The sequence below is a fragment of the Pleurodeles waltl genome, chromosome 1_2 (assembly GCF_031143425.1).
Source record: "Pleurodeles waltl isolate 20211129_DDA chromosome 1_2, aPleWal1.hap1.20221129, whole genome shotgun sequence".
Classification (NCBI taxonomy): Eukaryota; Metazoa; Chordata; class Amphibia; order Caudata; family Salamandridae; genus Pleurodeles; species Pleurodeles waltl.
Window position 1 is genome coordinate 1,193,300,005 of NC_090437.1, and position 14,717 is coordinate 1,193,314,721.

Genomic DNA, 14,717 nt, shown 5'->3' on the forward strand with positions numbered 1-14,717 from the left:
TCCCTTTGTGAAGGGGAGCACATCCCTATCATTACTGGGCTAAATCCTTCAAAAAAAGATAGAGGATTTTCCAAAGATGGGGTCACTTCAGCTCTGGTCAACTTGGGGGTGAACCTGGCTGAGGTGGTGACTCCTCCTTGTTTTTCTCATTATCTCCCTGGACTTGCCGCCAAAAGTGGGGGCTGTGTCCGGGGGGCGGGCATCTCCACTAGCTGGAGTGCCCTGGGGCATGGTAACACGAAGCCTGAGCCTTTGAGGCTCACTGCTAGGTGTTACAGTTCCGGCAGGGGGGAGGTGTGAAGCACCTCCACCCAGTGCAGGCTTTGTTTCTGGCCTCAGAAAGCACAAAGGCTCTCACCCAGGGGGGTCAGAAACTCGTCTCTCACTGGCAGGCTGGCACAGACCAGTCAGTCCTGCACTGAAGGATTGGGTAAAATACAGTGGGCATCTCTAAGATGCCATCTGTGTGCATTTTTTTTATAAATCCAACACTGGCATCAGTGTGGGTTTATTATTCTGATAAGTTTGATAAAAAACGTCCCAGTATTCAGTGTAACCATTATGGAACTAGGGGGTTTGTTTTGACCAACTCCCAGACCATATACCTAATATGGCCACACTGTACTTACAATGTCTAAGAATGGACTTAGACACTGTAGGGGCATATTGCTCATGCAGCTGTGCCCTCGCCTGTGGTATGGTGCACCCTGCCTTAGGGCTTTACGGCCTGCTAGAAGGGTGACTTACCTATGCCACAGGCAGTGTCTTGTGGGCATGGTACCCTGAGAGGGGGGCTATGTAGACTTTGACCCTTTCTCCCCACTAACACACACAATCTGCAACGGCAGTGTGCATGTGTTGGGTGAGGGGTCCCTTAGGGTGGCACAACATGTGCTGCAGCTCTTGGGGACCCACCCTGGTCACAGGGCCCTTGGTACCACTGGTACCTTTTACAAGGGACTCATCTTTGTGCCAGGGGTGTGACAACTGTGGAACAATGGTAGGTACATTTTTTGTGAAAGCACACACTAGTGCTGGGGCCTGGTTAGCAGGGTCCCAGCACACTCTCAGTCAAGCAAGCATCAATATCAGGCAAAAATTGGGGGGTAACTGCAACATGGAGCCATTTTCCTACACTGTAACACCTGGCGGTGATCCTCAAAGGCTCAGGCCTCGTGTTACAGATGCCCGCCCCCCCAGACAAAGTCCCCACTTTGGACGGCCAGTTCGGCGGGAAACTTAAGAAAAACAAGGAGGAGTGAACACTTCAGCTGGGACCACCCCTAATGTGTCCAGAGCTGAAGTGACCCCCTCCCTGCAGAACCCTCCATCTTGGTTTGGCGGACAGGGACCAATAGGGATAGGAATGTGCCCTCCTCCCCAAAGGGAGTGGAGAAAAGGAGGATGTAGCCAACCTCAAGGACAGTAGCCATTGGCTACTGCCCTCTGAGCCCTGTAACGCCCATAAATCTTGTATTTAAAGGCTCCTTGAACCCAGCTCACCAGATTTCTGGTGACCTACAAGAAGAAAAAGGACTGCTAAGTTGAAAACCCCGGCAGAGAAGAAAGAAGACGACAAATGCTTTGGCCCCCAGCCCTACCGGCCTGTCTCCTGCTTCAAAGAACCTGCAAACAGAACAGTGACGCGTCCAGCGGGCCCAGAGACCTCTGACAACTCCAGAGGACTGCCCTGCACCCAAAAGGACCAAGAATTCCTGAGGACAGCGGCTCTGTCCAAAAGAAACCTACAACTAAGGACTCCCACCTCACTTCAGATACGTGTGTCCTGACCTCTGTGCACCCGACACCCACGGCCCGTGTCCAGGTGGTCCACCTAGCAAGAAAGGGGTCCCCAGGCATTTGGGAGCAAGAGCCCAATCTGGGTTGACCACTCCAAGCCTCCACTACAACGCCTGCAGAGGGAATCCAGAGGACCCCTTCCTGACTGCGAGCTCCGGACGAAGATATCCAACGCCTAAAGGACACACTGCACCCACAGCCCCCAGGCCTTGGAGAACCTGACCCCCAGTGCAGCATCGACCAGCAGGCGGCCCTCCTTCCTGTCCAACCGGTGGTTTGCTTGAGGAGCCCCCCTACACTTCGTCTACAGCCTCTGAGCGACCCCCTGGGTTCCCTCAGAGTTGCATTGAAAACCTGATGCCCTGTTTGCACCGTGCACCGGGCTGCCCTAGTGCCGCTGAGGGAGTGTGTTTGGTGCCTACATGGGACCCCTCCAGTGCTCTCTTGAACCCCAGTGGTCTGCCCTCCGAATCACGGGTACTTACCTCCTGGCTGACCGAATTCCAAGAACTCCCGTCGCCATAGGAGCCCACGTTAATTTGGTGCGTCTTTGGCCTCTGCACCCGACCGACCCGTGTTGCTGGTGGTGGGTGTTTGGGGTTAACTTGAACCCCCATCGACAGACTACCTAAAACCCAGAGATAGGAACTGTAAGTTGAATACTTACCTGTATAACTGTACAATCTTTTCTTCCCCCAGGAACTGTTGAAAGTTGCACTGGGTCCACTTTTAAAATATCTTTTTGCCATTTTAAAGAAAACTGCATACATTGTTGATTCCATTCTAAGTTCTGATTATAACTATGCAAAGTACCTTACATTTTATGTACTTAGCTGCAAACTGAATCTTGTGGTTCTAGAAATAAATTAATAAAAAATATTTTTCTATATAAAATCCTATTGGTCTGGAGTTAAGTCATTGAGTGTGTGTTTCTTCTATTGTATTGCTTGTGTGTGCACAACAAATGCTTAACACTACTCTCTGCTAAGCCCTACTGCTCAACCACAAATAGAGCATTAGTATTATCTATTATTGCCTCTCTCCCAAGCCTCTGGGGAAACCCTGGACTCTGTGCACACTATATCTCATTTTGATATAGTATATACAGAGCCAGCTTCCTAAATATACTGTCTGCTAAAATGAAGACAATTGAATAACTGAATAGTTACACAAAGAGCTTGGGCTATTTGTTTGGAGGATAAGGATGATTCATAAGCACAGTGTCATATAAACGTACTAAGGTTAGCAGTAAGGGCACCTCTTTTTTTATACTGTAAGAGTCAGGTCAGAGCCACCTGATGATGCAGGAAAGTTATTGCAATTTTTCAGATCAGGTCTGACCCCAGAGGAAATGTGTTATGTCACTAATCTGCAGACAGTAGTACTCATCAGAAAAATCAGGCTTATCTCCTACATACATGGCCAACTAAGGGCAAATAACCCTACTGTTAGACCTGGCATCCTTGGTGTGGTTCCCCCCCCTACCCTTTGTCTTTAGATCTCCTGTTTTTGCTGACTTTTTTTTGCTTTAGGACTCTGCATACTTTACCACTGCTAACCAGTGCTAAAGTCCTTGTGCTCTTTCCTTAAAACGTGACAGACTGGGCCATACCCAATTGGCATATTAAATTTATTGGTAAGTCCCTAGTAAACTGGCACTATCTATGCCCAGGCCCAGGAAATTAAAAGCTACTAGTGGGCCGGCAGCACAGATTGTGCCACCCGCCTAAGCAGCACTTTAAACATGTCTCAGGCCTGCCACTGCAGCCTGTGCAGGTTTAAACTGCCATGTCAACCTGCAAAAGTAAACCTTTTGCCTGGCCCAAACCTTCCTTCTAAATGCACATAAGTCACACCTAGTAAGGTAGGCCCTGAAGGCAGGGTGCAGTGTATTTAAAAAGTTGGACATGTACTTGTAAGTTTTACATATCCTGGTAACGAAAGTCTCCTACATTCATTCTTCAATACTGCAAGCTCACTACCATAGGATAACATTGGAGTTGCTCCATTTTTAAAGTGTAATTTCAAAATGGGAATAGATGATCAATTCATGTTTGGTATCTCTGGAATTGTAATGAAAAATCCTAACTTATGGTGAAGTTGGAATTTAAATTACAATAATGAAAATGCTACTTTTAGCAAACTGGCATTTTCTTGCCTTAGCTGCTAGGTGTCTGTAGCCTATCTCTGGGTCACATGACAGAGTGAGGTTGACAGTTGGGCTTTGTGTACTCCTAGACAGTCACACACAATGGGGAGCTTAGGTGTGACTGAATGGGCCATCACTGACAGTATGGGAGGGAGAAGCTGGGTCCAGCTTCACTTACACTTGAATTGGCTGTGTCCTTTCTCTACATAAAGGGCTGTATACCTCCTATATTAGCCTGGAGACAAGGCCAGGAAGGCAGGTCTCAGAGTGCACTTTAAAGGCATGCCTCTAGAAGCATCTTCCCACTTCAAAGGCACAAGTGGTTATAAATACTGGACCTCAGACACCACCACTTCAGTACACTTCCGGACCTCTGGATACCCTGTAAGGGAGAAGGGCTGCTGTACTGCTGAAAGGACGGCCATTCTGCTAGACTACTGCTCTGAAGGGCTGCTGCCCTGTTGTGCTGACCTGCTGCCCTCTTGCTGGGAAAGAAGGACTGGGCCTGTATCTTTTGAACCCAGAACCCAGAGTGACTCCACGGGCTAGTTGGCCAGACACAACACACTTCCAACAGCCTTGCACCTGCACATGGACTCTGACATCTATGAGTCAACCATGACAGTTGGTGCCAACCCAGTCCTGGACCCTTAGAAGTGAGCTGAAGGAGTTCTGCCAGTCGATGGAATCCAGTGGAACCAATATCGCCTTTGCTGCGCATAACAAACCCAAGCAGAACTAATGCATCACTGATGAGGTGGATTAGACCCGTCGCAAAGACCCTAATCGCAGCCCATTGGAACTGCGGCTGCACAATACATCCTAGGTGCATGCCCTACCATCCCTTGTCCATGGCAGCCTAAACGACGACCCAGGCTGTCGCACTGCAGCCCTTCCGAAACAACAAATTGCTTCGGCTGCGCAACACATCTACGACATGGATCCTCACAAAGCACCGCAAACCAGGATTTTAGATACATTGTTCAGCTGGCCTAACTGGGTCCCTGTAGCCAGCCCGAGCTCCATCGTGGTCGGCCTGAATTTGTGACTTTGTGCCGGTCCAGCGCAACCAGATAGCCACAGTTGGTGCTTTTTGTTTTTTGCAGCTATTTTCACTAATAGCTCTGATTCTACTGATTGGATTTTTGCTGTTTGTTCTTATTTATTAAAAGAAGTTCTGTTTTTGTAACTTGGTATGGGATCCTTTTTTGTGTGACGTTTTCACTTTATTACAGTTTGAACTGTTGCACAAATACTTTACACATTGCATTTAAGTTAAACCTGATTACTCTGTGACCAAAATCCCAGGCAGTCGAACACAGATTAATTTAGGGTTGGCTTGTGCCTCACTCTTACAAGGACGTTGGGGCTGCTGCGTGACCAGGGCTCACACCCCAGTCAACCAACACCACAATTTCTCACACCTACTACTGGTCTAGGAAAACCACTGGAAAGAACTGTGGCTAAACAGCTTCTCAGTTATCTGAAACGGCATGAAATGCTCATACCCCGGCAAACGGGAGTCAAATATCTTTTGTAGAGGCTCCTGATAAGGTCATTGAGATTCTGGATAAGGGGGACACAACAGCATTGATATTTTAGATCTCCTGCCAGTGTTTGACGCAGTTAGCCATACAATCCTTCTCAAAGACTGACAACGGTTGGTGTAGAAGATGTAGTAAAGATTTAGTTTGCTTCCTAACAGTTTCCAGGTGTTTCTATTCAAATTAGTGTTGACAGCAGTAACTTGTGAGGTCCACTCACAGCTTCTCTCGGTTGCCATATTGTTCAACTTCTATGTGAATCCCCTGAAACAAAAGTCCTTGTAGAAGTAGATGTATTCCCACACTGAATAATGAGACACATTTCGAGGGCCAAAGAAAAGCAACTGTATTTTTAGAAATTCCAAAGATTTAATTGAGGATATCATCCCAATGTCTCCATTTACTTCTTTATAAAATCTAAAGGCAGCACATCGAATATTTGTAGGATACTGAGCAATAGGACCTTTTTCAGGGCCTCAATTCTTTCTACCCATAACAGTATGAGGTGCTTCCAGTTCAACTCTTCATCCCAGAGTGATTCAAACAGTCCCAATGTCTTATTTTCCCGAATCTCTCTGATAGAAGGCACAAGCATGATCTTATACTAACAATCGACTCCTTAGCCCTTCTGAATGGTGTGGACTGTGCCAACTTTTGGAGCTCCACCTTTCTCAGTTACACAGTGAGAACCACTGATTTGGTCAATTTGAGTTGAAGTTGCTCGATCCAAAAGGGAGTAATAGCTGCTCACAGTCAGTGGTGGTGGTGCACCTGTGGACTGGTGTTGTGTCAGGACCAGTCAGTCAACACTCGAGAAGCTGGTAGGTTTTCAGAGGGCACCTCTACAGTGCCCTTTGGGTGCATGTATTGGCAAATCCAAAACTGGCATCAGTGTGGGTTCACCAATATGAGATGTTTGATACCAAACACCCCTATCTACAGTGAAGCCATCATGTAGCTGGGGAGCTCATAGTTACCAGTGTCCAGCACATATATTTGAAATGGGTTTCCTGGTCACTTACTATGTCTGAGAATCGACAAAACAATAGCAGGGGCATATCTGCTCTTGCAGATATGCTCTCATAATGTAATATAATGCAGCCTGCCTTAGGGCTGGAAGGCCTGCTACAAGGGTGACTTACATATATTACATGAAGTGCTAGGGGACATGGCGCACAGGCTGTGCCATGTCATGTATTCAAATTTGGGAGCACTTTGTCACGCAGCCTGCAATGGCAGTCTGCACAAGGTTGGTGCTGAGCCCTTCAGAGTGGCACAAGTTGTGCTGCAGTTCTGAGGGGCCCTCTTCAGTACCCATGCCCTAGCTACCAGGGGTACCATTTACTACGGACCTACAGGGGTGGGGCGGTTGGAGAGGGCTGAAGGGCCTGGTCACGTGGAGATCAACTGACCAGGTGTCTTGTTTTAGGGAAGGAACACTGGCACCGGGGACCTAGTTAGCAGGAACCCAGTGCACGTCAGTCAACGTTGCATCTAAGAACCAGGAAAAAAGTGTGGGTGGGGGTACTGCAACCAGAAGCCAGTTCGTGACACGATGATTCTGGGAGGAAGTAGTGGTGAACTTTCAACAGTACTGGGTTAGGAGCTAGATCTCTCCCCACTAATGTTGCTACTGTGGGTAATTAAGGGAGCCACGAGATGAGACCGGGCCTTGCTGGGCACAGCCATCATGGAAGCTAAGAGGGACAAAGTGTCCCATTGGAAATCCTCTGAACCTTCATCAATTAATCAATGACGCTGAGGGGTAGATTGGTGCGCCCTACAGTAGAAGCCGGTATACCTAGCCAGTGACTGCCCAGCCAAGTATCACAAGATTTTGAACAAGTGGTGGGGAGATTCAAATCTAGACTTGAGGGCTTAAACACTGAACACAAACTGCCTGTCAAATGGTTTTGTTGGTTCTATGTGGGAGCAGTATTGTTTATAATGATGCAATTAACGAATACTGGATAAATGCCAAGTATACTGTTGAATTGCTATGTAACAGACATAAGACTCAAAAAAATTGTTTATCAAAAAAAATGTTTTGCAGGAAAGTGGACGAGCAATGCTTGATATACTTACTGACTATAATTCAGTGAGTGAAAGATCACTGCCGGGTACCCACGCAGATGACTGTATACAAAAGGATCATCCGGAAATGCTAATTTGTTCAATGCTTTCTGCATCACTTTGTCCAGTAAAATACTTCCAAACCTCTATTCAGGGGAATCACTTTAAAAAATTCAGCTACAGCCGTTACAGCCTCTACTGTTTTAAAACAAAAAAGATATTTGTTTTTATGCTTAATGAACAAGTTACTTACCTTTGGTAATGCATTATCTGGTAGAGACAATATCTAGCTGCAGACTCCTTACCTTTGAACTTCCCAGCCGACAGACTGGATCCGGAAGTACCCCTGCACGCTGTTGGGCTTTGGTTTGTTCCAATCACTGTCATTAGTGCCGTAAGTGACGTTGCGGTCACCTATATATGCGTCACCCCGGGATCCGGACGTCAGCTACTTTTCTTGGCTTTCCATGCCAGAAGCGCAGAGCCATGAAGTGAACTGACAAATGTATTTCCAAACTAGGGCTCTGAAAAGGGATCCACCCTAGCCCTAGAAATCTAACCACAGAGTGGGGAGGCATAGATGGACTTGGAAGGAATATGCAGCTAGATATTGTCTCTACCATATAATGTCTTTCCCGAAGTTAAGTAACTTGTTTATCTGATAGAGACTTCTAGCTGCAGATTTCTTAAGTCTGAATAGATACCCAAGCCATACCATCCTGGCGGCGGGTTGCGGACAAATATTCTATACTATGAAGTCCTGCAAGGGCTGAGCGCACAAAATGCATGTCCCTGCGGACCTGACTGTCCAGGCAGTAGTTTTTTGCAAACATGTGCAGAGACCCCCAAGTTGTTGCCAGGCGATATCCAGAAAGGGGACTCCCCGAGCCACCTCCGTGGTCGTAGATTTCCCCTGGTAGAATGGGCCCTAAAGCCCATATGCGCATATGCGGCAAGGCCCTTCAATGGATGCATTCCTTTCTGACAAGGAGAACGCAGAGAGTCAGGCTCCCGCCACACCTGACAGAACCTACAGAGATCAGCTGTGGAGTGCCCCAAGGATCCTCATTGAGCCCCACAATATTCAACATCTACATGTACCCGCTCGCCCCAATCGTCAGGAACTAAGGACTGAATATCGTCTCCTATGCTGATGACACCCAGCTGATCATCTCACTGACTGAAAACCCCTCAACGGTCAAGAAGAACTTCCAAGATGGGATGGAAGCAGTCGCCGCCTGGATGAAGGAGAGCTGCCTTAAGCTGAACACCGAGATCCTCACCCTGGGACCATCCTCTTCATCCTGGGACGACTACTGGTGAGCCCCATGGGCCAGGCACGCAACCTCGGTGTCGTCCTCGACTCAGCGGTGATCATGAGAAGACAGGTCAATTCCATCGCCTCCACCTGCTTCCACACCCTCCAACTCCTAAAGAAGATTTTCAGATCAATTGCTATCGATAGTCGCAAAACCATGACATACGCCCTGATCACAAGCAGACTCGACTACGGCAACGGTCTCTATGCCGGAACCACCAAGAAGAACCTGAGAAAGCTACGACAAATCCAGAACGCCTCAGCCAGACTTGTCCTGAACATCCCCCGCTGAGAACATATCACAGGACGCTTGAGAGACCTCCACTGGCTCCCTGTGGAGAAGAGGATCAATTTCAAATTAATTGTACATGCCTACAGGGCCCTCCACAACCTTGGACGCAGCTACCTCAACCACTGCAACACCTGGCACTCCGCTGCCAGACCTCTCTGCTTCTCCCAGCAGTCGCTCGTCACCGTACCCTGCATAAAGAAGTCCTCGACTGGAGGAAGATAGTTCATCTACCTTGCGACAAAAAGTTGGAACAGCTTACCTCTCCACCTCAGACAATCACCATCGCTATCTCAATTCAAGAAGGCCCTCAAGATCTGGCTCTTCGACTGAACCCTAAGGACATACCCCACAGCATCTTGAGACTCTATGGGTGAGAAGCACACTCTAAAAATGTCTGATTGATCGATTGCGTGAGTGAGTGAAGCCCTCGAGAGGCTGCCTTTAGGACAGGGCATAGCAGATCTTGATACACAAAATGACCCACCGCAAAATGATTCGTTTCTGTACTGCCCAACCTTTTTTTTTTTTTTTTAGCTACGACATAGTCTATGAAGACTTGGACATCAACTGAAACTCTTTTGTGTGGTCAAAGTAGAATGACAACGCTCTTTTTGGGTCTAGGCGGTGGAGTCGCTCCTGTTCTTTAGAGGGATGTGGAGGAACATAAATGGTGGGCAGGGTGACTGACTGTCCCAAATGAAATAGGGTCCCCACGTTTGGCAGGAAAGAGGCCCTGGTGCGCACCACCACCTTGTTTGAGAACACAGAGCAATAAGGAGGCTTGAAAGATAAAGCCTGCAGCTCACTCATCCTCCGAGCTGTTGTTAATGCCACTAGAAAGACTGACTTGATGGTAGTTAGCTGGAGGGGAGAACTGTGCAGCGGCTCAAAAGGAGCCCACTGAAGCGTGATAAAGGATGAAACTAAGAAACCACTGAGGCTTGATAAATTAAGATCCCACTGAGGCATGATAAAGGGTGAAGGGGGAACCATAAGTACAAGCCCTTTTAGAAACCTATATACTACAGGAGACTTAAATGAAGAGGGTTGGTCAGGCAGCCGCAGGAAGACGGACAGAGAAGAGAGATAACCCTTAAGAGTGCCCAGAGCAGAACCCTGCTGGACAAGGGTAAGAATGAACAGAAAAATATCAGAAAGTCAGACAGAAAGAGGGTCAATAGAACTTTCTGTACAACAAGAACAAGTTACTTACCTTCAGTAATTATCTGGTAGAGACATATTCTAGTTGCAGATTCCTTACCTTACTATTTCCCCCAGGCGTCAGACTGGATCCAGAGATTTCTCTTTGAGCAGTACCCTTGATCGCCGTCTGGTGGCCTTGGTTGACTCCGCGTCTGTCGTGTGCGCTGGTGATGACGTGACTGTATATAGGCACCACCCCAGGGCGCTGACATCAGTTTCTTTTCACGACTTTCCACGCCAGACCCGTGCACTGAAGAACACTGATCCTCGTGTGCCTGAACAAGGGCCCTAAGTAGGAGGAAGTCCCTGTCCCCAGTAATCAGTTTGCAGAGTGGAGAGGATGGGTGGGTCGGTAAGGAATCTGCAACTAGAATATGTCTCTACCAGATAATTTGTTACAGAAGGTCAGTAACTTGTTCATTTATTAGAGACTTCTAGTTGCAGATTGCTTCCCTTGGAATGGATGCCCAAGCAATACCATCCCTGGAGGAGGGTCTGCAAATTAAGATCATACTAAGAAGTCCTGCAGACCAAATGGCCAAAATAGCCATCCCTACGGACCTATCTGTCCAGGCAGTAGTTGTAGGAAAATGCCCCTTTTGTCATGGTTTCCCCTACTTTTTACTGATATCTGATGCTAACCTGACTGAGTGTGTGCTGGGATCATGCTAATCAGGGCCCAGCACCTGTGTTCTTTCCCTAAACAGTAACATTGCTTCCACAATTGGCACATCCCTGGCACACAGCTAAGTCCCTTGTAAAAGGTACCAATGGTACTAAGGGCCCTGTGGACAGGCAGGGTCCCTAAGGGCTGCAGCATGTATTGTGCCACCCTAAGGGACACCTCACCAGACACATGTACACTGCCATTGCAGATTGTGTGTGTTGGTGTGGAGAAAAATGTGAAGTTGACATGGCATCCCTCTCTGGGTGCCATGCCCACAAATCACTGCCTGTGGTATAGGTAAGTCACCCCTCTTACACCCCTATGGCAGGATGCACTACACCACAGGTGAGGGCACAGCTGCATGGGCAATATACCCCTAAAGTGTCTAAGTCCATTCTTAGACATTGTAAGTGTAGTGTAGCCATATTGAGTACATGGCCTGGGAGTTTTTCATGAACTCCACAACTCCATGAAGGCTTCACTGATTGCTGATAACTTTGCTATCAAACTTCTCAACTCCATAAACCCACACTAATGCCAGTGTTGGATGTATTGTAAAATGCACAGAGAGGGCATCTTAGAGATTCCTCCTGAAATGTACCCAACCCCTTAGGGAAAGACTGACCGGACTGTGCCAGCCTGCCACTTACAGACAAGTTTCTGACCCCATGGGGTGGGATCCTTTCTGCTCTCCGGGGTCAGAAACAAAGCCTGCTCTACACTACACTGTATGCCCCTCCCACAGATACTGTCCCCTAACAGACGAGCAACTTCATAGAAACTACAGAACTCCAGAGACTTATGGGAGTGGAGTCAGATGCGTGCGCCGATTAAGACCATGGCACGGGGGAAGGTCCTAAGCTCTGATGGGCTCCCCATGGAATTTTATGCAGCCTATGCTGAAGACTTAGCATGGAAACGGGTTACCCTATATATACACACCAGCCCTTGAAGTGGGCTGCCTCCCAATATCTCCCAATGAGGCTTTGGCAGATCCATTGCTGAAGCCAGGACGTCCTCCTCATGATGTTAAAGCTTACCATCCGCTTTCCATGTCAAACATGGATTATAAAGTCCTTAGTAGAATATTGGTGTCCGCCTCCTTCCGCTCATTTCCAGGCTCATACATACAGACCACGCAGGGTTTATACCAGGACGTTACACGGCTATCAATATTCATTGATAATACTGGCTATTGTCGGTCCTCGAGGCTGACTTCCCAGATCAACGGGATGCAGTAATCGTATCAACTGATATTGAAAACGCTTTCAATAGCCTTAGATGGGATTCTCAACATCAAATAATGCCGAAGATGGGAACTGGGCAATGGTTTTTAATTGGACCAAAATGCTGTACTCTACACCCACAACCCGAGTCTGTACTGGGAAACATATCTCTGATTCCTTTGTGGTTGGATGGGGGAAGAGACAGGGATGTCCATTTCCCCCATTATAATTTGACATAGTTGTGGACCCACTTGCCAGCAGGGCACACTCTGGTTCTTTGTTCCAGGGCTTGTGCGTTGGGGGGAGGACTTACCACACCTCCCTCTAAGCAGATGATATGCTTTTGTTTCTCTGAAATGTCAACGAAGACTTATCAGGAGCAATCACACACAAAGCTATTCAGAGGAGTTTCTGACCTCTGTTTCAACTGGCAAAAATCTAACACAGCTTTTTGATCTCTGCAGCCTTGTATTCGAGGGCTCCTGCATGAAGTACCAAAGGGTCAAAATATTTCATGACACTACTGATCTCTTGGACGGAAACACTGGTGCAGCCATTTGTGGATTCAAGGTCAGCATAGAGTTCTGGAAGACTTTGAGGTTTACTATTTAGCAGCACAACTCCAGTGGTTTACCCAGTGGATTGCTACTCGCCTATGCCCGGAAATGACAGTGGACAGGGCTGTTCTGTGCTCTTCCCAATGCTCCTGAACCCCTGGACACCACCTCCCGAGAGCACAATGGTGGTACAGGTAGTCCACCATTGTTGGCGACGTTTTCGCCAGCAGACCCATGTCCGCCAACCCTACTTGCTGAACTTTCCGCTCCGTAGCTTAGAACACATATGCACAGGTATACTATAGAGTGGTCTGGTGGACTGGTCCCATTACAAAGTTACCAGATTAGGGTATCTCTATTAAAATGCTGAGCTTATGACATTTGACGACTTCTCTGGTATCTACAAAGTACCAGGCGGTCAGTTCCTCCTACACCAAGCAGCGGTGGTTAACTTTTTGCACCCATTGGTGTGCGGGCTCCACCGAACGTTATCTTCTGACCACCAGTCTGTAGACTTTTCATGGCACATAACAATGTAAAGTGTTGTTATATCTGTAGAGCGACATTTCCACCACAGAAGCATGGCTCAGGAATAAAGGTGGAGGTGATACTTAAACAAAGCGAAGCTAGAATGGAACATTCACAATGAAATTAGGATTGCTTTTTAGAACAACTTCCTTCTAAAAGCATTGTTGCAGCATGCAGTTCGCTGGTATTTAGCAGATGTTACTGCTCAGAATTAACACAGACATCCAGTGATGACGACTATGCAATTGTTCAAATCTGTGTCTCATTTCCCATTGCTGTTTAATCCACAAACTCAGGGTCATTTAGGCATGGGGGGCAGGATGGGGCGGAGGACCAGTATCATCTGTTTATGAAGCCCCTAATTAGTCTTGTAGAAATGAAAGATGGGTTATCCTTGTTACTTTCACGATCTACAGTTGACAGCCAAATGACCTTTAACAATGACTGATTAAGGCTAAACTAAGCCACAAGAGGCAAGTGAAATATCATTTGGTGGGTAAAGTACTGATAAAGGGTGCAATCACTTACTTTTCCACCATATATAGAATGAACTTATCTTTTTTTAATAATTAGGACCTTATTTAGAGTTTGGCGGACGTGTACACAATCACAAACTTAACAGGTGTCCTGCCCACCTGATTATAAGTGCCATAAGACATAATGCATGTGTAATAAGACGGACGGCAAGTTTGTGTCAAAATAAGACGCCCCCAAACGCTAAATCAGGCCTTATATTCCCCATGTTAATGTTGCCTTTGTTCTGCGAATTTCGACCATTAAGAAATATCCAAGTGACAGAATTCTAAGTGTTAATGAACCACGTTGTCAAGCTCGGAGGAACAGATAATCGAAGAGAGTGAACAGATATTCAGCTTAACTATAACAGAGCAGCAACTGACGTGCCACTGAAATCTCAGCAAATGTATAATTTAAGAACATATTACCTTTGTGCTAATCCACTGTTCTGCAAGAATTCTTGTATTCTATTCAACTCTTCCACTGGTAACTGCGCAATGCTGTTCTGTAAGAAACAGAAAGAGTGCTGTCAGATGACAGAATAGAAGATAATGCAACAAACTATGACATTCAAACCGAAGTGGGAACAATAGTATTGTTCCTAGTACATGTTCAACTGTTGCAGATTTTGTCACAGTCTAAACCCCACAGATGTGAGCAGAATGTAGTGGTTTGTCTGCCTCGGAGAGCCAAGCTGTGTTTTCAGTACCATATTTCTTTATTGAGATTGAAAAACAAGTACAAATATTTAACAAGGGGAAGCATCCCGATGACATAGCAGCACATACATTAATACGGCAGGGAACACCAAAAGGACAAGAGAATGGAAAACCAAAGCAAAAAA

The 14,717-nt window shown here is 46.9% G+C and overlaps 1 protein-coding gene across 2 annotated transcripts in view; it reads right to left on the reverse strand.

The window, feature by feature from the left end:
• Nucleotides 1–14,717, reverse strand: part of HTT (huntingtin) — a 1,416,422-nt gene that overhangs the window by 495,973 nt on the left and 905,732 nt on the right. For both annotated transcript variants that reach the window (XM_069203496.1, XM_069203501.1), the window contains one exon: nt 14,302–14,378. In XM_069203496.1, coding sequence (XP_069059597.1) covers nt 14,302–14,378 — 77 coding nt within the window. The remainder of the gene's footprint in view (nt 1–14,301; nt 14,379–14,717) is intronic.